This window comes from Orcinus orca, chromosome 10 (assembly GCF_937001465.1).
Source record: "Orcinus orca chromosome 10, mOrcOrc1.1, whole genome shotgun sequence".
Taxonomy (NCBI): domain Eukaryota; kingdom Metazoa; phylum Chordata; class Mammalia; order Artiodactyla; family Delphinidae; genus Orcinus; species Orcinus orca.
This window is the reverse complement of record NC_064568.1, coordinates 72,456,612-72,481,978: the sequence shown is the minus strand read 5'-3', so window position 1 is coordinate 72,481,978 and position 25,367 is coordinate 72,456,612. Positions and strand designations below refer to the sequence as shown.

Sequence of the window (25,367 nt, the reverse complement as noted above, 5' to 3'; positions counted from 1 at the left end):
TAAATCTAAAAATTACATCTTTACTATTCTTAGTTCTACAATATATCATATAACAATGCTGTTTTGTTGGTAACTGAAGGGCTAATTTTACTCATGGAATTAATTCATCGTGTTTTCATGAACACTTACAGTGGGAAGACCAAATGTATGATCAGTCCACAGGCGACAGAAAATATTTCCTCAGTAGGGTGGGAGGGCCGAAAGGGAAGGAAAAGGGATCAAGGGGAGACACAGCTGAAAGGCTGGACACTCTCAAATTTGACACACTGTCCAGAGCTTACATGTGTGTTTACAGAGTTCACAATATCAGCATTATAAACACAACCCAGAACCCAGGGGATGTAGACTCCTCAAAATTCAAGACACTTTTAAAGCATTTTATAAATTTATTTTAAAAAATAACAATTGAAATGACATCAATGATCAATCACCTGTGCTCCCCCTACAGCTGAGGGAAAAAACCTTCTGTATAGTTGAGTCCCAAAGGAAAATCAAGACATTATTATCAGGCACCCATTAGCCAGAAAAATGCTGTTGGTCCAGTGGTATAGACACTGACATGTTCAATGTACCAGTGCAATTAAAATATATATTTACAATTATCCTGCGGAAAAAAGCACTCAAGAAGTGAACTATGCATTAAACCAGTTATTCACTCATCCATTCACTCTTTTTGCATCTATGAAGCCATCACTAGTCACAAGGACAAATGAATAAAAGAACTTCTAGTAACAAAAGAATCCAAACCTCACCCCCACTTTGTGGGTTATTATGTGCTAAAATGACCACAATAGAAGGGCCATGAGCTACCTGAAATGGCAATGACAAAATGACAACTGAAGCATTTCAAATAAAACCAAACTCAAACTCGTGAAAACAAAAATCCGCAACAATATGAGGTTGGTATTACTATGTACAAACTTACAGACACAAATAAATAGCATTTTAGAACTGTTGTTGGCTTAAGTACTAGAAATTAGGTCTGAGGAATTTCTTTCTGAACTCTGCATCTTGAAGGTTCCTAAACAAACCAAAGGATATAAACTCTTCATTGTTTTTAGTAATCTATCATCTGAAGAACTTGGGGCTTACTGAATAAAGTTAACACCTGAAACTCACATAAAGAGCCAGAAGTTTCTAGTGAGCCCACAGGTCAACCCTGCCTAACATCCGCAAGCCAGGACAGACGACTAGATTCAAGGGACTAGGGAGATACTTCACTTCCTGCTTTCTTTGCATAGCTCTGTACCTCTATTTTGTACCACTACAGTGATTTCCCTTTGTGATGTTTTCTTTAGAGGGTTTAATTTCTTTTCCTTCTTAATACAGCTAGAGTGAAATCAAAGAAAGAGCCAATCTCTACTCTTGGTATTTAAATCAAACCCAAATGTTCTTCAAAAGGATTGTTTTCCTTCTTTGTTTCCAAGAAAACAGCAACTCTTCTGAAATATCATCTTAGTTCTCCCAGGGTTCCACGTTTAGAAAAGAAACAGATTACTGAGGCACAATCCACTCTGGGAGTTGTGGTCCTGTTCCTGACCCTGCAGGAATCTCTATTTCCAGTCCGCAGTTTATCCCCAGAACATGGATGCAACGTGAAAACCTTTCCGCACAATGCCTACGGAGAAAAGGGGAAACAAACGGAAACTGGCACCAAAGAATCAGCTGCCATGGGAAGAATGAGAATGTTCGCTCTCCAGGGCCAGCACAAAGCGCAGGAGTGAAGCCAACATACATCTCAAGCTCTAGTAGGCAAACCTGGACTATGTCCAGGATAGCTTGATTGAACAGTGCTTTCCAGAAATTGTCAAGGACCAAATCTCAGACTTTTCCCTTTCCGTGCTTGTTAAAAGGTTATAGTATAAATGTAAATTATTCTCTTCATCTTAATGATCCATCCCAGGTATCCATCCACTGGTGAATCGTGCTATGACAACATCAGAGTATACATACTACCCTTTGTCCTTCTAGACTGAAACAAACATGAACCTTTCTATTCCCCAAATGCTGTCACAAAGCCTGTGATTGAAAATCTCTAGTTCTGCTCTGTTAAGGAGTTACTACAAATGTCCTCAGCACTTCGGCACAGAAGTTCTATAATTTTGTTCTCTACTTAGGAAAGGCAGTGTCAAGGCCCAGCACACTCTAAGTTGTCTTAAAAGTAACCACAGCAAGAACTACAGTCCATATGACCTGTCGACAGACAAGCAGACCACAACTTGTCAAAGCTAAGAGATTCAGCTGTATTTTTAGTGCTTGAGTCTTTTATCAGTCTATCCCCAGAGTTAGCTTCTTCTTGGCTGGAGTCCAAAAATACCAACCTATCATCTGGGTAGAAGGGATTCTTATTATTACCACAGATTAGATGCATGTATCTCAGAGAATTTATTGTTTCCATATCATGAGATGAAGCTTCCTTGCCTGGAAACCATCTCTGAATACAAAGTGTCCATTAGTCAGCCTGAGATCCCCCATCAGAGGGATGGGTGCTGTTTGGAATCCATGGGAAGGAGTGGGCTGCAGCTTCCCTGACTGCAGTTTAGGTTGAGAAGGTCGTTGTCCTCTGCTGAGATGGCTGGCTCGCATCACCAGTCAACATTAAGTGCTAGGTGTGGTACTGCTGGGCTGGCATGGGTCCCCTGCATCATCCCAATCCATGAAATGTCAATGTCACCAACAGTCTGAAATAAGTCCTGACTGAAAGGGTGAGTCAAAGGCTTGCAACTTCAATTTGCCAGACATCCTTGCAATTATAATACTAAGCCACTTATTAAAAACTAAGTGGTTTCTGTCCTGTAGAAAAGGGCAGAATGTAATCGTCAGTGTCCCATTGGAAGAGGTGATCAGTTTCCTTGGAACAGTGGGAAACAGTGCGAGGAACATGACCTTGATCAGTTCCATCACATGGCCTGGGGTTAGGACACTCGGATGATCTGTGTCATAGCCTCTTCATCTGCTTGATTTGGATCCTACAAAGAAAGCATAACAATTAAAGTCCTTTGCAAAAGAACTGGGAACTCATGGCTCTCACTACTTATCACCAAGGGAAATACACAAACTAAGTAAACCAAAGGCTTGTGATGTATCTAAGTCTGCACACACGGATTGAAACGCAGCTCCATTAGCAAAGAAGAGACAATACATCTTATTCTTAAAAAGATTCCAAGTCTGGCCTGGCATTCCATTAATAAACACTCCAGAGTTGAGAGTATCTCTCTTTTCTAAGCACCTATGCTGTGCTCTATGCTTAAGGATTAAGGGTCCTTAGGCGGCTAAGAAAAAGACCCAGAGAAACCAAGTCATGTTGTATATTTTCTGATCATCATATTTAAATACTGAGCACTTAGCAGGGCTGGAGAGGATGCTGGAATTTATTTACTTTAATGCACTCATTTTGTAGATAAACCTGAAGCCTGGATGGGTGAAGTGATTTGCCTGGACTAGAGTCACAAAGTTAGTGAGGAGCCCAGCAAGAACTAACTCCCAAATCTCTTGACTCCGATTTAATCTTCTTTCCATTAAACTCTGCCTACTGCCTGCCTTTTACAAAACACCTGCAGTGTTCAGACAAGGAACAGCCCTTGGGAGTTCCCTGGCGGTCCAGTGGCTAGGATCTGGCGCTTTCACTGCCATGGCCTGGGTTCAATCCCTGGTCGGGGAACTAAGATCCTGTAAGCCGTGCAGTGTGGCAAAAAAAGGGGGGAGGGGATCAGTCCTTGGAAGCTTTTTGCAACACTCCACAATAACCACCTTCAGTTCCTCCACACCAACACTCTGAAGCCTCAACTGGTGTGATCCAAGAAAAAGCTGAAACATTTCTGGAGGTGGTAGGACCAGAGGCTGGGTCTTGATCAGTGAGCATGAACAATAACCAGCCTCTACTGAGCTCTCGCCATGCGCTAAGCACTGTGCTAAACAGGTGCCTAATGTGACTTACTGCATGAAATCCCAACATTCCTATAAAGTATCAACAGCATCCCACTTTAATGGTGAAGAAAGTGAGGCTAAGTAACTTACAGAAATAGTTTGAGATCTGCTGCAGAAAGCAATGAGCAACTAGCATGCATCCTTGAGCACGGGACTGACATGATTAAGAAAGCACCATCTTATAAAGACAGATTTGACAGTAGTGCAGGTGGGATGTGATGGGTATACAGAATAAAGCATCAGTAAATGGGAGGAATGCATTAATTCAACAAACATTCACTGAGTGCTTGTTCTTAAGTGGGCATCATGCTAAGTACAATCGAGAACAACAATCCTCGACTTTCTACACAGCTTACAGTCTAGTGAAGGAGACAACTACTGCACGATCACACAAATAAAACAATATGATTATTATCAATATTGCACTCAAAAGAAAAGGAAGATGTGAGAAAATAATGGGGTAGAAGAGACCTCTGGATATGGCCTCTCAGATTTAAACCAAGACCTAAAAGAAGGAGATAGCCAAGCAAAAGGATGGCGTGAAAAGCTTTACAGACCAGCTACTATTTTGAAGTCAAAGGTTCCTGAACACTATAGCAAGAGCATAAAGACCAAGCAGCAGGAGGAAATAAAGCCAGAAGTGGGCAGGAGCGAGATCATGCAGGGTCTTGTTGGCCATGGTAAGAACTCTGTATTTTAGTCTAAGTGCAAATGGAAAAGGGTGGGAGTAGAAGGGATTTAAGCAGGATGGTGAGGTGATATGATACACGTTTAGAAAGATCACACTAAGATGTGGAGAGTGAACTAGAGGGGCACAAGAGGGGAAGAAGGGAGACGAGGCAGCTGCTGTAACTGAAGCAAAGAAGAGCAGGTTAGACCAGCCTGACAGCAGTTACGAGGGAACAAAGTAAGCTGATTCAGAGTATATTTTAGAGTTAAAACCAAGAGGACTTCAAGAATTGGACAATTGTAGCTTTAATAACTGGGTGAATGGACATGTCACTTGTTGAGATGAGTGTTTGGTTTAGTCATAAAAAAATAAAATAAAAACCAACAGTTCTATTTTGGACACACTGACTAGAAATGCCAATAAGATATAATCAGTGAAATTAGATGTAAGAACCAGTATGGTTACAGACTAAGTTCTGGAATTACACTGCCTAGGTATGAATTTCAGTTGCACCATTTTATTAAATATTTTACCTTAGGCAAATGACTTAACCCCTCTAAACCTCAGATTCAAATGTAAAATGGAAACTATAATTCTTACCTCATGGGGCTTGAGCTTGTTGTAAAGATTCAATGAAAAAATGCTTACAAAAGAAAAGTGCTTAACATAATGGCCGGCACATAGCAGTTAAGTGTTAGCTGCTGCTGCTGCTGCTACTACTACACTAAGAAACAAACCTGTTCTTTGAAAATCAAGAAAAGTGAGAATTTCAAGAAGGAATTAATAGTAATAACTGGCAAAGACTGGAAGGAAAAAAGGCCACTGATTAAAGACCTTAGTTCTTTTAAGGTGAAAAGGGCTCTAAGACACACAATGTTGCATCTAGTTTAGAGACTGATTAGTACCTAGTTTGAAAATATCAGGAGGACAATGCGAAGGCTTCCACCCAAGAAAATACAAGGCAGTAAAGACAAGAATAAATGGTATAAATCTTCTTACCTGCATATGGGGACTATCTTTTTCCTTTGGAGAGAAAAATCGTCCACCTTCACCACGCTTCCGTGCCATGGCATGACGGTGCCGAGACTCATGCAGGTATTTCTAAAATAAGAAAAATAGAACTACTAGCTGAAACTAGCATAGCTGTCTAATGCTCAAAAGTTTAGGACAGCTGTGATCAAAGCCACCGGGGGCAATTATGACCTTGTATTATGGAGAAATCTTTGGAGAAAACATAAACAGCAGCTAACCATATCTAACTATCATAAGAATGTAAATGCCAAAAGAGTAATAACTAAATAAAGATTCCCCAAAGGTATGAGAGAGATCACTACCTACCTCCCAATATACATCCTCTCTTTCACTTTAATAACAAACCAAATTTTAGTTGGCTGCTCAGTAAAAAGACTGCATTTCCTATACTTATTTGCAGTTAGGTGTGGCCATGTAATTAAATTTTGGCTAGTGAGATGTATGGAACTTCTTGAATGTTTCCTTGAAAGAATGCCTTTCTTATTCCCTTTGCTCCGAGGCTAGAGCCCAGACAGTCATCTTGGACCATGGACAGCATACTAAGAATATCAGGACAGTAAGAAAGGAGGAGAATGGGTCTTGAGGACTGGAAATGTGCTACCACAGCCCAAGACAATTTATCTCTGGACTTCTTTTACGTAAGATAAAAAAAACCACCCTATTTATGTCATATTTTTTAAATATTGCAGTTGCAGCTCCATATAGCAATAATAAATGCTTTTACAAAAGGTAACAGCTATCTAACTTCAATGTTTGGAAGGTACTCAAGGAAACAAACTACATAAAAGTAATTTCAAAAGTAGAACCCTGCCGTTCTCATCCTGTATCCTTCCCAATGTTATACATACCCTTCTTTCCTTTGGAATTTTCCCTTCTGCCTCTAATTTAGCCCGGGCTTGCCTCCTCTTAAGTATACGGTGGTACTGTTTGGCATTCACATAGAGAGGCTCTTCTTCAAGCATCTCTGCCCCAGGGAGAGGGATTCTCTGGATAGCAGGCACAGAGCCAGCACCAGGTACCATCTGTGTGAAAAGAAAATCAGAGCTTATTAACTAGTGACATGAAGTATGGACATGGGAGACAGTTTATTGGTCCCTGTTAGTTTTCTTCTGAATGCTACAAAAAGCAGCTTTTATAGGACACTTAGTTAAATGCAGATTCTTGGAGAACATTTACACCAAAGGCCTGCATTTTATTTTTTTTAACATCTTTATTGGAGTAAAACTGCTTTATAATGGTGTTAGTTTCTGCTTTATAACAAAGTGAATCAGCTATACATATACATATATCCCCATATCTCTTCCCTCTTGTGTCTCCCTCCCACCCTCCCTATCCCACCCCTCTAGGTGGTCACAAAGCACCGAGCTGATCTCCCTGTGCTATGCAGCTGCTTCCCACTGGCTATCGGTTTACATTTGGTAGTGTATGTATGTACATGCCACTCTCTCACTTCGTCTCAGCTTACCCTTCCCCCTCCCCACGTCCGGAAGTCCATTCTCTAGTAGGTCTGCATCTTTATTCCCGTCCTGCCCCTAGGTTCATGACCTTTTTTTTTTAGATTCCATATATATGTGTTAACATATGGTATTTTTTTTAACATCTTTATTGGAGTATAATTGCTTTACAATGGTGTGTTAGTTTCTGCTTTATAACAAAGTGAATCAGTTATACATATACATGTTCCCCTATCTCTTCCCTCTTGCGTCTCCCTCCCTCCCACCCATCTAGGTGGTCACAAGCCACCTTTTACGTTTGGTAGTGTATATATGTCCGTGCCACTCTCTCACTTTGTCACAGCTTACCCTTCCCCCTTCCCACATCCTCAAGTCCATGCTCTAGTAGGTCTGTGTCTTTATTCCTGTCTTACCCCTAGGTTCTTCATGACCTTTTTCTTTCTCTCTTAGATTCCATATATATGTGTTAGCATACGGTATTTGTTTCTCTCTTTCTGACTTACTTCACTCTGTATGACAGACTCTAGGTCCATCCACCTCACTACAAATAACTCAATTTCGTTTCCTTTTATGGCTGAGTAATATTCCATTGTATATATGTGCTACATCTTCTTTATCCATTCATCTGTTGATGGACAGTTAGGTTGCTTCCATGTCCTAGCTATTATAAATAGAGCTGCAATCAACATTGTGGTACATGACTCTTTTTTGAATTATGGTTTTCTCAGGGTATATGCCCAGTAGTGGGACTGCTGGGTGGTATGGTAGTTCTATTTTTAGTTTTTTAAGGAACCTCCATACTATTCTCCATAGTGGCTGTACCAATTTACATTCCCACCAATAGTGCAAGAGGGTTCCCTTTTCTCCCCATCCAGCATTTATTGTTTGTAGATTTTTTGATGATGAAGGCCTACATTTTCAACAAACATTCCAGATGATTCTGTAATAGGGGCCAAGGAGCCATACTGGGAAATGACACAACCATGTCCAAATTTTCGTCTACACAACTGCTCCATTTTCTAGGAATGTCTGCTGCCATCTAATGGTCATGAATGGTAATCATATGGCAATAAAAGAGCACAAGGAAAACACAAAGGAACATAGGTTCAGATTGACCAAGTGCTACTAAATGCTTTTAGTTATATAAATAATTTTAATTAAATTGTTAACTTACTATATAATTCAACCCATATTTTCCTAAACAAACAAAAACAAAACACTACTAAATGTATGAGGAAACAAGTAACGGGCTCCCGTGCCCCACTACCTTCCCAACTATAACAACTTTGAATGGTTGTATTGTTTTTTCTGGTAGTTCCTCTACTTCTGTGCAGGTTTCTACTACTCATTCTTAATTTATCCATTTTAGGTACTGTATACTGGCACCCTATTTTGACATATATGAGGATTTAGCTTTCACTCACACCACCCAACTCTCCTTCCCTATCTTCCCAATATATCTACATCACAGTTTTTGGTTTCTCTATTGATTACAATCTTTCTAATTTTGAACTTACTTCTTGTTTTACCCACTCTGGGCAATATACTTTCCAATTCCCGAAGATCAGTAGTTTGTATCGCCCTTCATTATTTGAATTATGAATAAGATTACAGAAAAGCAAATACATCTGTTTATCTTCTGCTATATCTCTAGCACCTAGAATAGTCTCTGGCACATAGTAGGTGCCCAGAATGAATTATGGTTTGTTGTAATGTTTATTGTAAAAGTATATCTCTGTAAGTGTCTTAAGGGATTAACTGCAATCCCAAGAGGTCAGCATTATAAACAAGCTTTATGAGAGATATCAAATTGCAAGTTGAAGAAATTTTCAAAGACAAAGATACGTGGAAAAACAAATTACAGGTGAGAACAGTGAAATGAAAAATCAATTTTCTTACCATGACCATCCCTCCTGAGTTGACCACATTGCCTGCCACTGGTAGTGTCACAGTGACAGTCCCTTGCCCACTGCTGGTTGTGTTGGTATTGGCTCCGGTCTGGACAATCTGTGCTCCTGCCAAACTGGCTGCAGGGATGGTGATCATGCCTGAAACAGGGACTGTAACTTTAAGAAAATAAAACATAAAACAAACAAAAAACACGTACACAGAAAGGAGGGAACACAGTTAGTCCCTCTTCTATGTGGCACACACTTATGCACCCTAGAAAAACATACTCAATAGCACAAGGGGAAAAGAAGCTCTCCTCCATTCTCTCCCTGGTTTGCTGTATATAATCCAAGTAATCACAATCTTAGAAATTCTATCAACTATCGGGGTTCCAGTTCTGAATAAAACTACCCTTGAAGTGGGTAATTCACTGGGTATTCCAATAATAGTTTTCAATGGGTGACCAGAAAGTCTGGAGGCTTCCCTTTCTATGGGCCAGTATGACTCCAGCTATATCAACCGTTCTTATATATATGAATAACCTGCTTCAGGATGAAGATTTTTATAAACTTTTAATTTGTCTACCCTAAATTGACAATGAGTCAAACAGCTGCAGGACTAAAACTTCCAATTAAACCAGGTACTCCAAGCCCCCAAGCTATCAACAGCAGCACTTGAGAATTTGTTCATCATTCTCTGAGCTCCTGCCAATTCAGGCCCGAGTCATGGGAGAGCACGCTTACTGCACTCACTGGATCTTGTATACTGCCAAATTTTAATCACAGGTCAAACCTTTAGTCATAGAATACAGACCTCTAATAAGGGCTATGCACTGTGTTTATTTGGTCACATGCATGTCTCACTTACTAGACTAGAGGGTCTTTGAGAAGAAAACTACTTTAGTAATGTGCTACATATACACAGTGGGCATATAAGTCTTCTTGGAATAAATTAATAATGAAGAGTGGCCCAGAAAAAAAAAAAAGCAGCAATAGCAATAAATGCCAACTTGACTTATGATGTACGTCTCTACCACTAAAGAAACGCCATATTTCTAACCTTCTATTTAGAAAACATTTCTCCCCAGAAAGAATAAAAAGCTTATATAATCCGTAGGGTCCTAGTGGTTGTCTTTAACAACCACTGTAGTTCTACAAATGGAATCAACATTGGTCGCATATTGGTGACAAGGAACTAACAATCAACGGAGACTTAGAGGAAATTTTGTTGTTTTTCAAAAATATGTAGTATAGAGGTTGCCACAAAATTTCGAAAGCAGTCATTTGCTCAGGATAAGAAGGATGCCCCCAAAGTGCCACAGAAATGACGGGCACACGTACCTTGCTGGAGAATGGTGCCATCTGCGTTAACTGGCTGATAGACGATGGTCTGCCCCTCGGCAGTCTGTGCCACTTGCTGCCCCTGGACAGCAATCTGCTGTTGCGTCTGTAGGAAATAAATAATGCCACAGTTGAACGCATTCCAAAGACACCACAAAGAAAAGGACTATGTAGTCCTTTTTAAGAAAAAGAAATTTTTCTTCCCCATTTCTACTACATGTGAAATATCTGACTCAGTTGTCTAACCCTCCCAAAGCAGCTGTGCTCCTGTGTTGACACAGTGGACAGTGGAATTACCTGCGTCTGGCCAGCAGTGACGGCTGTCTGGGGCTGCTGGATGATGATCTGCTGGGTCTGGCCCTGCTGGCCCTGTACCTGCACAGCCTGCCCACCCTGGATCTGGATCTGTCCAGGTGGGACCAACTGTATCTGCGGAACAGAACATAAAAGATTAGTGTCCTGCTGACACTGGCCTCCTATGGTTCTGGAGTGTTAGTTACCCAAATTCCTCTAGAAGGCAGGGAATGCCCTAAAGAGGAAAAAAAAGAAGTCCTGTTTTGCTCTATTATGAATTAGAGATAACTTGTTTTCCATTTATGAAACAATGGGGGAATTTTGAACACTGTCTAGGTACTGGATGATATTAAGGAATCAACGTCAGTTTTTAAAACGATGATAGGCTGGCATGTGTATATATTTTTAAAAGCATGTTCATTTAAAAATATACCCTAAATATACCTAATATACCATATTTTTAATAGATGAAATGGTACTACATATATTCAAAATAACCCTTGAGTAGGGGAATACAGATGAAAATGGATTTACTTAAACATAATACTAGTTTGTGTGTTAAAATGGGTGATGAGGATTCACCATACCATTCTCTTTGTTTTTGTCTGTTTGAAGTTTTTTATAATAACATATTGAAAAAGAATTAAGTAATTCCTAATTTTTCCAACTGGGATTCTATAAATATGCATATATAAAATCCTTAAAAGATTTTGTATAGAAAGGTTGAGACTATCATATCAGACATCCCTGCAGTCAAAACTGAGATTTAACAAATTAAATTAGAAAGTGTTGGTAAATAAACAAGTAAAGAAATTTATCTGGTTATCTGGATCTTTTTCTACCTGTTTTGGATAGCAAGGAATACGTGTTACTGGTCAATAGGGTTTCCTCTTCTATCTATTCATATTCTTTGCCCATTTTTCTACTGGATTGTTATTTTCATATCAATACATAAATTTTTTTTTTAATGTATTCTGGATACGAACCCAGTTAAGTGTTAAAAATACCTTCTCCAAATTTTGTCTTCTACCTTTGTTTTATGATATATTTTGATGTATACAAGTTTTTATTTTAAAGTAGTCAAATCAATTTTTTTTTGTCTTTAAGAAATCCTTCTCTACCCCACAGCATAAAGAAAATATTCCTGTAAAGAGAATATAAATGTTTCCAAGTATGCTTTTTTCCATTTAGATTTGTAATCTATCTAGCAAGTATTTTTGATATAGCATGAGGTAGAGAATAATTTTCTTTTTTGATATCATTCTTAAACCATTTCCTCACTGATACTTTATACTATTTTTGTTATATACCAATTTCCAATATTCTTACATCTATTTTTTGGCTCTCTACTTTAGTTCCATTGTCTATATCAAGCCAGGGATATTAATCTGAGAGCATAGATTTCACTGGAATTCTAAAACAGAAGATGCAATCCAAAAAAAAGGTTAAGTACACTTCTAAAAGACACAGTTATTCAAAAAACACTAAAGCAACCTCTAATAAAAATGGATCGAAATTTTAAGCATTCTAAGGGAGGCTATGGGATCTTACCTAGAGCCATATTATATAACATTAACAGAAAATAAATTTTCCAAGATGGTTTGATTAGTTACAGTCCTGCTTGGAGGGAGGGGAATAAAATAACCATTTCAATGTCTCTTAAAGGCCAAAAAAAAAAAAAAAATCCCCAAATTTAGAGCTGAAAAATCACAGAATTTAGAGCTGAAATGAACCCTAGCAATCACCTGATATAAACTGCATTTTCAAATGAGAAAACTGACACTCAAATGACTTGGCCAAGATCAGAAAGTTTGTTTAATGGCAGACCTGTGAATGAAGTCAGGTCATCGCACTCGTGGTACAATGTTCCTAGCACTGAATCACACTATTTCTATTCAACAGAGAAGAGGGAGTGGCAAGGGGGGGTTGGAGACGAGGCAATGACAGCAAGGACAGAAATGAAACAGCAGTGTGAAACTGAGGCAAGTACACACACTAAAATATATTTAAAGGCTCACACATTTATGCATGGAGAAACATGGAAACTATTTTTAATCCTAACTAAAACTCTATCTTGGCAAAAATATGCCAAAAGCATTAAAAATGATCTTACCCTTTGCCCAACCAATTCTTCCAATCCAAAGAAATTACCATAAGATTAAATTCAACTGAAAAAATAAAGCTATAAAATTCGAATACATTTATAGTAATCTTACCTATAAAAGCAAAAAAAGAAAAATGAAACAAAAATCCCTAAATACACTTTGTAAATTAGAAATTCTGATTCATCAAATTGACCATTATGAAGGAATTAAAAATGATAAGAAAATCATGTGGGGGATAAAAAAAAGCAAAGTAAAACAAACAAAAACACCAAACACACAACAATGAAAACTATATGCATGTGTATAACTATGTCTGAAAGGTGTGCACAAGACTACAAGGGAATATGCAAAACTTAAAAGTTTGATTTATCAAGCATAGCCAAATTCTTTCAACTTATATTACATTCCTCCAGAAAAATGAAGACATTAATGAAATAATTGTAACTGTTAAAACAAATTAAAGATGTAAACAGCTTTAGAAAATTTTAGTAAAAAGTTCATAAACATATATACTCATTGGGATTTAGCTATTAATTACAAAGGTGAGATGACTTAAGTATATACCTCTCTGAAAATTATTTCTCACTAACAATACTTCAGTATTAACCCCTCACCCAAAGTCAACAGTTCATCCTTTTTAACAAGGACATAACACTCCACATGAATAAAGTATGATGTATTCAACCATTTCTTTATCCTTATTAACACTCAGGCTACAATTATTTATTTATTTATTTGCTACTAGAATGCTGCATGTACAAATGTCTTTGTATATTTTCCCCTACATATTGATGCTTTTCTTCCTATAGAATAGATTCTCAGAAGCAGGACAGGTAGATCAAAAGGCTTATGTATTTAAGAGTGAGATACCTTTCCAAAATGGCTTTAGAATTTGAAAATTACCAAAAATAATGAGTGTTTCATTTTCTTCACACCCATTCTAGCACTGGATATAATTACTGTTTAAAATTTTTGCCAACAAGATAAAAATCCCTCTAAAAATTTGATGCCACAGAGTTGTGTGTCCTGTTTACTTTTGTTTTCTGTTTCCAAATCAGTCTTTCCAGTGGATTTACCTAACTATATGTCTGTTTAAGGAATCAGTTTTTATTTACTTTTCTACATTTGTTGGTTTTCTACTTCATTAATTTTAACCAATCTTTTGCTCATTTTGTTCTTTTCCCAACTTTCTAAGAGAAATACCATTGTTTATTTGCAGTTCTTTTAAAATATTTAAGTTTATAAATTTTGCTCTAAGTACAGCTTGAGGTGTGTGCGACAGGTCTGAACTGAAATATTTCCATCACTTCCTAGGTAACTCAAGTTATAAATTACATGGAAGGAAATGAAGACTATAAAATTCCCTCCCCCGGTGCCCAAAAGTGCCAACTGAGATCACACCAATGAATTACTTTTATTAAACTAGATTCTTTTTATATTCTTTACATTGATTTGAGATCACGTCTAATATCTTAGTCCTTACCAGAGATGTCCAATTTCTGTATAGTTCTGCTTTATATCACTGACACTACAAAGGTGGGAAATCGACTAAATGCGAACAGAAGGTAAGAAACAATTAAGTGCAATATCAATTTTCAGTTTGCAACAACCTATTTCTTAAAACCTGTATCCTATTATTCTGTCTAAACATTTTTAACAATACCACTCACCTGCTGCAAACCCTGTGTCCCAGATACAGGTACTTGCATGATGGTTTGACCTTGTCCACCAGGAACAGCCTGGACCATGATGGGTTGGCCAGTTGATGTGATTAACTGGCCTCCACTGACTTGTACCATTAATGGCTGCCCCTGGACCTAAAATAAAGTAAAATAAGAACAATGAAATAACATAAGACACAAAATGGTTTTTACCAAAAGACAATCACTGCATCTACTCTGCTGCCTTGCTAGAGGAGGAGAAGGTAGGAGAGACACTAAGAAAATAAGTCTCAAGTCCTCATCCTCAAGTAGTCTTCTTTGAAAATACAGTATCTTTGACTAAATGCCAAGCTGAATACTTTAAGGTCAGATATAATGGAGAATAAGCAGTCTTTGGGAAGTCTCAATAGATACAAGGCATTTATCATCAAATACAGGCTAAACCCATGAGAAGTATTTAATCAAATCATCAAGGCTATTATTTTTGTTTTTAGACCAATATCCAGGAATACTCTCTAGTGAAGGCTGGAGAGGAGGCAATGAGAGGGAGGGCTGATGGTGGGGATGGTGGTTGACTGCAAATAAATTCTAAGTAACTTGTAAGGAGTAAATCAAACTGAACCTAGCAACCACTCCAGGTTAGGTAGTGAGCAGCTCTGGGAGCTTTTATAGAATGCCCTTCCTCCCTACAGTTTCTCAAGCATAAATGAAACATATATCTTTTACCCTCTTCACCTCACTAAGAATTCTAATCCTGTGGTTGTTCAAGGAGCCCACTAGCAAAAACGCCTAGAAATATATTGCTGGTCAGTTTGCAATCTCTGTGGTGGAACTTCTCACACTGGACCCTGCAATACCTGCATAGTTATTTTAGCTTTAACAAATATGAAAATTATACAAAGCGCTCAAGTGCACCAAAAACTCCCAACTTTCAAGCTCCAATGAGTAAATGGATTACTCTAGAAGCTGGGGCATTGTAAGTGCTCTGTGACATCTTGAGTCTCAATATAAAAATATCTAGCCAACTGCATTCTGAAAGCCAAAAAATAAGCCACTTTAGTTCAATAGAATAGCTAAAAGTCCAAACTTTCTATCTTTGTTTTGAGGAATTATTTGTAACAGATCAAAAGAAAATCCGTATATCTGAAATAATCATTCTTAATGCTAGTGAAAGTATGTTCAAATAAGAGGAATTAGTTAAAAGACCGATCTGTCCTAGATTAGTAGATTAGATATTAAGCCTCCCCCGACCCCCAAGCATATCATAATCTTCAGGAACATTCAAATCCTGTGTTTTGTTAAACTGTTCATTGAGAAATTCCACTTTACTTTTTAAAGACTTGCATATGTTCTATGAGGAAAGACTTTCCAGAATATTTATTGCATGACTAACTGAATGAAGTATTTAAAATTCTCCAAAATAGTGAGAGCGCTAGAGGAAAGGTTTCCATTATTTTCATAAAGTACCTCCCTTTCTTTAAATAAAATCTGCCTAAGTAGGAAACACAAGTTTTAAGCCACAGCTATTAGTAATTTTCTGGCTATCCATCATCTTAACTTTTCCCTTCATTGGCACACTGTTCCCTATATATGCACACGATGAACTATTTGAGACTCCAAGGAACCCACTGTTTTTACAACATGTGAATGAATACAAGCATACATGCATCAGACAAGAAGCCATACAGTTAAGAGCAGGTTACATTCCCATTCCACAAGTGGTTAATGACAGTACTGTTTTATATTTCAATAAGATGAAGCAAGCATGAGAAACATGAATAACAAACTGCTGAACTGAGATTTGAATATAGTTTGGGAGTACCTATGAGCTCAGCTTATTTCAGCTTAATTTATGTGCGGAATTGGCTGTACATCATCATCAAACACTATGAGTGGCAGGTTTGGGAGTGGGGCTGAAAGGGTAAAGTGAAATGATTACAATAAGGGGTAGTTCACTGCAGGATACTTGCTAAGCAGCACTAATAATAAAGTGAGATGCCAGTTTTACATTCTAGGTCCTACTCTTAATCATTTTCATTCAATGGAGGGAAAAAGGCAGGGTACTCAAATCTTGTCAATTTCTCAAAAATATGGTCATTTTAGTTAAAGTAACCTATAAACTCAGAAAAGACTTATGCTTCTTCACTTATCTTTATATAGGAACCGGCCAAAATATAACCCCAATTTACATATTTATCTTGGTCATACATAATGTTAGGAAACTGCATTGTTTAAGTAGGAATTCTTATGGTGGCTATAATACTTAAGACTTACAGAAAGCATATTCCACCTCTGTCCAAGAGCTATGGGGCAATCTCTGCAGATCTAACAATAAGACAAGTCATTATTTCCCCAAGAAAGGTAATGAAAAGATAGCAGTTAAGAGATTAACAAGATTCAGAGATTAGATCAATCTTGTCAAGTGCAATCATTATTGCAGGACAGGACAGCCAAGTTGTCCTTTTAATAAAAATAAAGCACAATCTACCCTAGTAAAATGTATATATTTTCTTCTCCACTATCATAATACAAACTCAAGAAAAGTTACCATGCAATCTTATTACATTTTGATCTCTAAATAGGTTCTAAAGCCACTTGTAAGAATTTCTTCCTGTCCCTTATACTGATTCTTTCCCAGACATTCCCAAAGAAACATTAGCCAAATGGCACTTTTCAGAAAATTGATACTGGGGTCACTACATGATTTAGCATGAAACATTAGGAAACTGGCATCTTCTAAGCCTCAAAGACAAGTTAGCAGCATCAAAGACATGCAACTGACTTTGCCATTTCTCCATGAGATCCTACCACAAACAGCACCAAACATGAGGAGAGGAGAAGTTCATGCAGTGCTTACAGAGAATCAGAGAGGGCACCACTACCTGGAGGGTCTGGACTTGCTGGCCTGAGGCGGATGCCACCTGGGCCTCAGTCTGCAACTGGACAGCAGTAACACCACCCTGCTGCTGAGAACAGGAACAGGAAGAGCTTGAAATGTGTCAGGAAGGAAATGTATAGTTCAAGACATGAGGTCACCTTACCTCTTATGGGAGAGGGAGGGTCTTCTTTCAATAGCCCCACCCTACACAGGACTTTCAAACTGTAGACTCCCTATACTGAAGCTGTTTTGTTGAAGTAACAGATTACAGATATTAGCCCTTTGTCCCCAGAGTGGAACTCAAAACACACTTCCATGACTCAAAAAACCCAACATAGCTGACATCATTAACAAAAACATTTTAACACAGTCCTTCCCTCCAAAAATAGGTATTTGATCCTTCTTCGTGAAGTTATTTTAAAGCTCTTTTTATTTCCTCAATTGAATTCACAAGAACAAAAAAGTTAATCAGGTTTTAGCAGCTTTGAAGCTACAATGAAGAATTTCTGGAACTGAAATGCAATCCCCAGAAAGGAAGAATGAAGGTAATCACTAGAGCCAAAATCATCTTCAAGAGGTCACTGCTCTTGTGTCCCCAAACTAGGATTACTCCTACTCAGCTGGACTACCTTAGAAGCAATGTTTTCACAGATTCAACCTAATTTTTATTACTCCTAATAGTAAGTTCTGACAGAACAAGAATTCACCCACCAGGGCATTGGTATGAATGGAGGGTCCTCTGTGGAATCCCCTTTTCTACCAAGGCAGTTGAAGGAAGCTGCAGTTACGTGGAAGGAAAAGCCAGCAAAGGAATTTCGATAATTAATCTCTTTTAATCAAGGGTAGCTCCTTTCTTTGATCATTAGATGGAACAACTCACATCAAAACATCCTCTGCCCTCCCTACTAACTACTTTTCTATATTATCTAAGTTCCATTTTGGAAATAAAACATTCCCAATCTTGGTCTAAGGTTAAATCAATGCATAGTAAATTTCTTTTCTTCCAGGGAGAAAAAACCAGTGAAGTTTTCCTAAAATAAAGCCAGGTATAAATCATCAGAAAATGTAATCTGTGTATAAATTCAAGAAGGCAACCTATATTAATTAGGATAAACCAGCAGCAGGGAATTCCTTTCTAATATGTGCTTATCCATAAGTGTGGCTATCTAAATATTATCCTCATGTTAAACTAGAGCTTTTCAAAATAAGCACTGTGATGGATCAAATCAAAGGACAGTGGATTTCTTAGAAGCTATCTTGGTTTGTTTATTGTGGCCAAAGCCTTACTAGACCACAAGGTAGCTTAATCAGTAAGAGAAACAACCAAATTGAATCCAGGACGAACAAAAACCCCTGCATAATTCCATCTGAAAACAGACTAGGTGTTTGATTTCTAATACGATAAAAGGGGGCAATTTACTATTAAACCAGGCTCCCATGAAATCAAATTCTAAGTGGTTATGGACTGGATATAGACTTCTGAACAGAGAAAATGAGAGAAACTGCAAAAAATCCAATCTTTGAAAAGCACTTCAGCACAAGTCACCAGACCCACTCTTATAAGATCTGAGACCTCTCAATTCCGCTACTGAGCAGTGCTATTATCAGCTCTTTTGCTGTGATGTTTAAAGCAGTTTTACTTCCATACCTGCTGCTGAATCTGTCCAGCCTGTACAACAATCTGCTCTGTTGAACTATTGCTGTTTGCTGTATACTGTTCCATGGTCCCTCCAAGTTAGAGTCTTGACCACAGTGATTTTCACTCTGGAGATCCTAGAAGACTTCAGGATGCACTCCTATTAGAAAAGTAGGAAAAGTAAAGTGAGATTGTTAATAAAGCCTTCACCAGATGCTTAACCTTGATAACGCTATTTAACATATGTAAAAAATGCTCTGTCATTTCTCATCAGCAAACTTTCCTTTCAAAACTACTAGAGCAACACTTAAGAAATTCTCATTAAGCTACAACGTCACTTTGTTACAAGGCCTATTTAACACTGATTTTCAGGTCTGCACATGTACTTTAGAGAACAGTTTCTTTAATTTGTAACACATTTGCACTACACATGGCAAGCAATTTAAAATTTCAGGGTTTATTATTTAGTAAGTAATTACCCAGACCTGAAGTCAAACACGTTGCTTATCAAAATCTCCATTAAGTAGTGTTAAGTAAGAAAGACCGAGCAAAGGTTTAGGAGTTTGTGTTTTAATCCAGAGCAAGGAATAAAAAGGAATTACAGAAACAGCAGGCTATGATTTTCTCTGAAAAGAGTTTAAGTTTTCCTCAGTCATGAATCTGAATGCCTAATAATACCCCACCCTTTATTGTATAATTTTAACTTTTACTATGATAATTTTCAAAAATGTATCAAAATAGTGAGAACATTATAATGAACCCCTATGGCCATTACCCAACTGCAACAATTTTCAACCCATGGTCAATCTTATTCCACATATATCTTATCCACTTTCCACCCACCCCTGCATTATTCTGAAGCAAATCCCAGACACTTTATTATTCCAAACTCCAAAAATACGTCAGCATCTATCTCCAAAGAGTAGATTCTTTTCTTTATCGTTTTATCACAATGACATTGTGCCTCTACAATTACTTCAAAACATTAAAAAATTTGTAAGCTCTTAATATCAAATATGCAGTCAATGCCCAAATTTACTATTCTCATACACTTTAACAGCTGAAAGCTCCTTTTTGAAATAAGCACACAATTAGATAAACTGAAGTGATATTTGAGAACCTTGAATAAAGACCTGATTCAAAAATTTTAAATTATATAAATTATCAAAGGGTAATTCACCTTGGAAACATGGGGGAGGTACAGCTGTATATAAGCAAAATGTAGATAAATCTTTCCCCAAACTTTTCTCCAGGGCTTCATGAATTCTAAAATTTGAATGACAAAGTTATGTGGGTTACATGATCTGCACATCACAGCAGCAAAGCAGTGCACCACTCTCCACAAATCCACACATGGTGGAGGATATGAATCACCCAGAATGACTGTAAGGTGTCTCAACGTGATGTGAAGAAATCAAAATATATTCAAGTGCGTGCCCAAATATTAGGAAGAAGTATATTGATGGATGAATAGATGGAGAGATAGATATATATAGGTATCTCTCTGAAAAGGCAAGTATAGTACATTATCAGTAGACTCTAGATGAAGGGTATACAGGTGTTTATTGTAAAACACTTTCAACTTTACTGTATGTTTGAAAATTTTTATACTAAAATGTTGGGAGGAAAATCTAATAAAAATCGATTGAGCCTATTACTCATAACCAAATTGGTATGTAGTATAAGAGTGTAAGAGTTATAAACAAGTGACAGGATGACTATGTCATCACAGCATGATGGTGTGTGGTGATGTGGTTCTTCAACTCACTACCCTTGCTCTAATGGAATACTCACCAAGCACACATCTAGCTATAATTTGGATTTACATATACAGTAGCCGACAGGGAGCATATATGATCAGAAACACAAGTAAACTTGATAGTTATTTCTCATTGCATACTGAAAAACTGGCTTTCTGATTTTTATGTCTCTTCTGAATTGGGTGACTCAGTTGGCTCCTGAGAGATTCTGGGAACAGTACAGAAAATCAGATTTGCAGCCAGACGAAGTGGCTCTTCCAGGGAAGCGAATGGTCTTCCCTGAACTCTATCTTGTCTCTAACTGCAATACACACAATACATTTATATTTCTAAACTAATAAAATTAAAAATTAAGGGTCATGATACAAAACAGTGGTGTGATTGCATTTATATGAAACCCTGAATAGGTAACAGTAATCTAGAGACAGAGAGCAGATCAGTGGTTTCCTGGAAATGGAAAAGGGGGAAGAGGGGAAGGTGGGAAGTTGACTGGAATAAAGCATTTGGAACTTTTCTGGGGCGATAAAATGTTTTATATTTTCACTGTGCTGGTGGTTGCATAGGTGTGTAAATTTGTCAAAATTCATCAAAATGTACACGTAAAATGATTATCCTTTATGTCTAAACTATATCTCAAAAGAGTTGATTAAAAAAAATAAGGATCAGGAAGGAATGTCCTCTATATTTTAACAACCCATCCCACCCCAAATCCCCTTCCTGTATAAGATTTTTTCCTTGACCGCTAATTTCCAGAAGGTTACATCGCACTGGAAGTGCAGGGAAATGACTAATAAAACGTCATGCAGATTTTCTTCTTAACTAGTTTATCCTGGTAATACAAATGCTGCAATTTAAAAACACTTAAATTCACTATACTTTGAAGGGTCAAAAGGAAGCAGCTTCAAGTCTAACAGCAATTCTCTGTCATATTAACGAGGGAGCGATTCAGCGTGGAGCATGATATTGAGACTGCTAATGGTGAAGGCTGGACGCAACTGGCTTCTATGAAGCCACATGTTCCCATTACTGTGAGCTTCAATTAGCAGAACTGCAAACATCGTCGTCTTTCCTCAAGTGCCTTTCGGCCACATTCTGACAGAATTAAGCCAGCCAGCTTTAGTCTGTCTAGCTCTCACTCCTAACTCACAGTTTGAATGTTTTTTTCTCAAAGAGAGAAAGTGAGTATGTTTATTCCGGTTAGCAAGAAAATTTCCCTTCCTCTTCACTTCAAGCTGCAGAACCTGAAATGCAGCTAACTACTTAGGAATCCATTCATTGTGGAACAACACACATTTTTATTTTAAAGCTAAAACTTCCAGAAACTCAACTATAAGCAAGTGAAAAACCCCATAGAATTATCATATTTGACAATCACTACCAGGTAAAAACTAGAACGGCAGCTTTCAAACTTTGTTGACAACTCACAGTAAGAAAAACATTTCACATCACAAATGCACATGCAACATATTAAAAAAGTAACTAAAACAAAAGTTTCATGAATATTTACCTTCATAACATAAGATGAACTGTGATAGTTTCTATTCTATTGTAAAAAATTACCAGCATTGGCCCACTAAATTGACTTCACAACTCAACAAACAGGTTCTGATCTGTGTTTGATAAAAGACTAGAGAACAAAGGGCTGTCCAGCTTCCCCATCATCCAAAAGGTTCTGTATTGCAGTTCCTAACTTGCTTCTTAATCTCCACTAATGATGTACCACCTGTCAGACACCGTCCTGAAGGTTTTAGAAATAAAAGTAAAACTGTGACTAAGATTTTAACTTCAAAGAGTCTTTAAATTTAGTAAAGGAGTAAAAATCTGTACTGAACCCCTAAGAGAAAAACAAATATGGGAGTATGGAGGACACAGAGTTCTTCCAATTGGGAATCGATAAAAAGGCTTTAGAAAAATGTGGCATCTGACCTGGTCTTAAGCATGAGCAGGATTTATATATGTGATGAAGTGGGAGGGAATGGAGTGCTCCAAATGAGGATAGAGCATAAAAACAAGGAGAGAAAAATTTCCACATATGAACAGTATATACAAGGCCACATGTCAAGAGAAAGCTAAGGCCAGATTACTGTATCTCAACATTCCAGGCTAAATTTTTCTGCAGATAGGTGGAGTCTCTAGAAGGGTTTAGCAAAAAAGTGACCAGACTATAACTGTCGCTTAGAAAGAAGTCTAGCAAAAATGTTTGCTGGTGTTTTAGTGACTAGATATAACCATTTTTAAGTACCAAGGTATTCATCCAGTCCAAAGGCAAATGTAAACATTCTAAAAAATATCTAAACCACAGTGCTCCATCTGTTAGATATTTTAAGAATTTAATAAATAAAATATTTATTTATTTTATTTTTTATAAAAAAAAATAAAATTTAAAAATGACTTAAACAATGAAAAACTCATTACAAAAAGTGAAAACAAAAACTGTCCTCAAATTTTTAGTAGTGGAAAGAGCACTACTCCTCAGGAGTAGTTTTCTGCAACCTACCAATTGTATGACCTTAGTAACTGTGATTATACTAAAGGCCTACACTATGTGGCAAGGACTGCTGCACTCGGTGCTTCACATGAGTAAAAACTTTTAAAGTCCTAGGAGAAAAATCTTCCTTTTTCCCCCAAAGTCAGCTGCTATTGTGGAGCAGAACCCCATAAGCCAGAAACTTATTTTTCCAATCTTAGAAAAAAGTGTGTTTCTAGATTTCTCCTATCCGAATTTCCACAAAATAACTGCTTCCGAAAAATTCCTTAGCAAGATATACAAGTGTTTTTACCAACTGGGCTTTCCAGCCTAAACTCTCACGGCAACTGCCCACTGCCCTATACTTTCTTCCCCCTTGAACACACAGCAAAGCTTGGTGCCTCTGCACTTGCTTTTCTCTTTGTGAGCAATGCTCTTCCATTCTTTCTTGTCCGAAGAAATCCCATTATCCTTCAAGGCCAATCAAAAGTGTGGCAATGCTGGCCTTCCACCGGGGCTGTTGGTAGCTCACACATCAGTGCACCACAGAACTGAACCTGGCCCCGTTACAGCACTAACCGTGAGATATTAATTACTGTTCACCTGTCAATCTCCACCAGGCTGGGAAGGTTCTTATCGACCTCTACCCACTCCCTCCCCAGCACACAGATGGAAGCCTGGTACATACGAACTGTTCGATACTTGGTTGTCAACGGAGATTTCCTTTCACCCTAACCAAAACCCCACAAGACTGTTACGTTTCTATAAATACCTGCTGAGAAAACATCAACATACTGGAAAAAAACAAACCAAGAGATGGCTGTGGACTGAGCTAATGAGTGAAACCTGACACGTTCAAAGTGACACAGAAAGGTTAAAAGAAAATAATTGTGCATTCCCAAGGGAGCGAGAGTTCACAAGATGAAAAACAACAGATAAGACTAATGAAAGCAAATTGTGCAGCCTCCGGGAAAAGGAATGCACAGGGCTCGCCACCTTCTATAGTGAGGTTCCAGGCACCGAATGGACAGGCCTTACAGCCCGGGCAAGGACGGATGACCGCCTGGTTGCGCTCCAAGACGGAGGTGTGCAGTTCTGCCCGGCGATCCGGGCGGGGAAGAGAGGAAATGACGAGCCAAAAGGGGGTGGTAACGGCGCCGGGCCGGAGACCCGGGACGAGCGTGCTGGGAGGTGGGGCGCAGCGGGGCCGGGGAGTGGGTGCACTAATGGATCCCCTCCACCGATCAGGGGGACAGCGGGGACGGCGGGGTGGGCGGGGCCCCCCTTTCGGCCCACCCCCTCTCCGCGCTGCACGCGGGCCCGATGGCTGCGGCGCGCGTCTTCCCCGGGCCTGCCTCCCGACCCAGAAGGGCTGCAGACAGACAGACCCGCTCACAGAGGGGTGGGGTGCGCGGGCCCCGCGGGGGGAGACTTCCCGTCCCGAGGGCCAGAGCGTGTTGAATGCAAGGGCGGGCTTAACTGTGAAGCCGGAAGGACCAGGAGGAAACCGCCAAGGCCCCGGGCCCACGTGTGTGTATATACCTGAGCTTAGGGGCCTTGGTGGCAGGCAAACTCAACACCCCCCGGCCTGGGGCCTGAGAAGCTGTGCCTAAGGGTCGGGGGGACGGGGACGCATCGCATCCAACTGGCTCTGGCACCCTGCGAGGCTCTGGACCCCGAGATGCCTGCTCCCGAGGGCGCCATCCCCGCGCGGGGCGGCCCCCTGCAGGCCTCGGCCGGGAGTGCCGTGGGGCGCTCGCAGGCTCCAGCCTGGGCCGTCGGGAGCCCAGCTCGGCTAGGCTCAGCTTGACTCCCCGGGCTCGACGGGCGCCTGGGCCTCTCCTGAGTGGTCAGCGAGACCCGCCAATCGGGGCGCTGGGGCCGGCTCTGGGCCGCTGGATATTGGCTCCTCACACTCACCGTGCCTCGCTCCCCCGGTTCGCTGCCCGCGCTGATTGGCTCCAGTACCGGACCCCGAAACCCAATCAGAGGCTCCAGCCGCCGCTGCCGCCGCCACTGCCGCTGCCTAGCAAAATGGCGAAGCCGAACAAAAGGGAATCGGGCCTCCCTCCAACTGCCTCCGCGCAGGCGCCTCTGAGATCACGCCCCCTAACCCGAGCTCGGGCTCGCCCCACCCCCAGTTGAAGGAGCACTGCTCAGGCGTCCCCTGAAGCCACGCCCACTTCTCTGATTGGATCACACCCCCCGGCCGAAGGAATACGCAGGCGCCTTCTAGACACGCCAGACCCTTCA

The 25,367-nt window shown here is 39.4% G+C and overlaps 1 protein-coding gene across 12 annotated transcripts; it reads right to left on the bottom strand.

Annotated features, from left to right (window-relative positions):
• Positions 1–366: 366 nt before the first annotated feature.
• NFYA (nuclear transcription factor Y subunit alpha) lies at positions 367–25,256 on the bottom strand. 12 transcript variants are annotated; one of them, XM_033424062.2, is made up of 12 exons: positions 24,657–24,922; positions 22,155–22,385; positions 20,068–20,153; positions 18,900–19,047; positions 17,253–17,339; positions 14,383–14,529; positions 10,611–10,742; positions 10,314–10,419; positions 8,983–9,149; positions 6,478–6,651; positions 5,597–5,698; positions 367–2,969 (listed from the first exon to the last, which is right to left on the bottom strand). In XM_033424062.2, exons 4-12 carry the CDS (start codon positions 18,972–18,974, stop codon positions 2,916–2,918), a joined length of 1,044 nt encoding a protein of 347 aa, XP_033279953.1. In that variant the 5' UTR covers positions 18,975–19,047; positions 20,068–20,153; positions 22,155–22,385; positions 24,657–24,922; the 3' UTR covers positions 367–2,915. The 12 variants fall into 12 exon arrangements, with proteins under 12 accessions (XP_033279953.1, XP_033279951.1, XP_033279954.1 ...); XM_033424060.2 differs by lacking the exon at positions 24,657–24,922 and adding an exon at positions 24,111–24,256; XM_033424063.2 differs by lacking the exons at positions 22,155–22,385; positions 24,657–24,922 and adding an exon at positions 25,035–25,256.
• Positions 25,257–25,367: the final 111 nt, after the last annotated feature.

What these genes read in the sequence shown, in the direction of transcription:
- NFYA (XM_033424063.2), bottom strand. Translation starts at nt 18,974, where the DNA reads ATGGAACAGTATACAGCAAACAGCAATAGTTCAACAGAGCAGATTGTT. An exon ending in CTGGACAGATTCAGCAGCAG is followed by an intron (nt 17,340 to 18,899) that starts GTATGGAAGTAA and finishes TCCTGTTCTCAG; the next exon opens with CAGCAGGGTGGTGTTACTGC. An exon ending in AAGATAGTCCCCATATGCAG is followed by an intron (nt 2,970 to 5,596) that starts GTAAGAAGATTT and finishes CTTTCTTTGTAG; the next exon opens with GATCCAAATCAAGCAGATGA.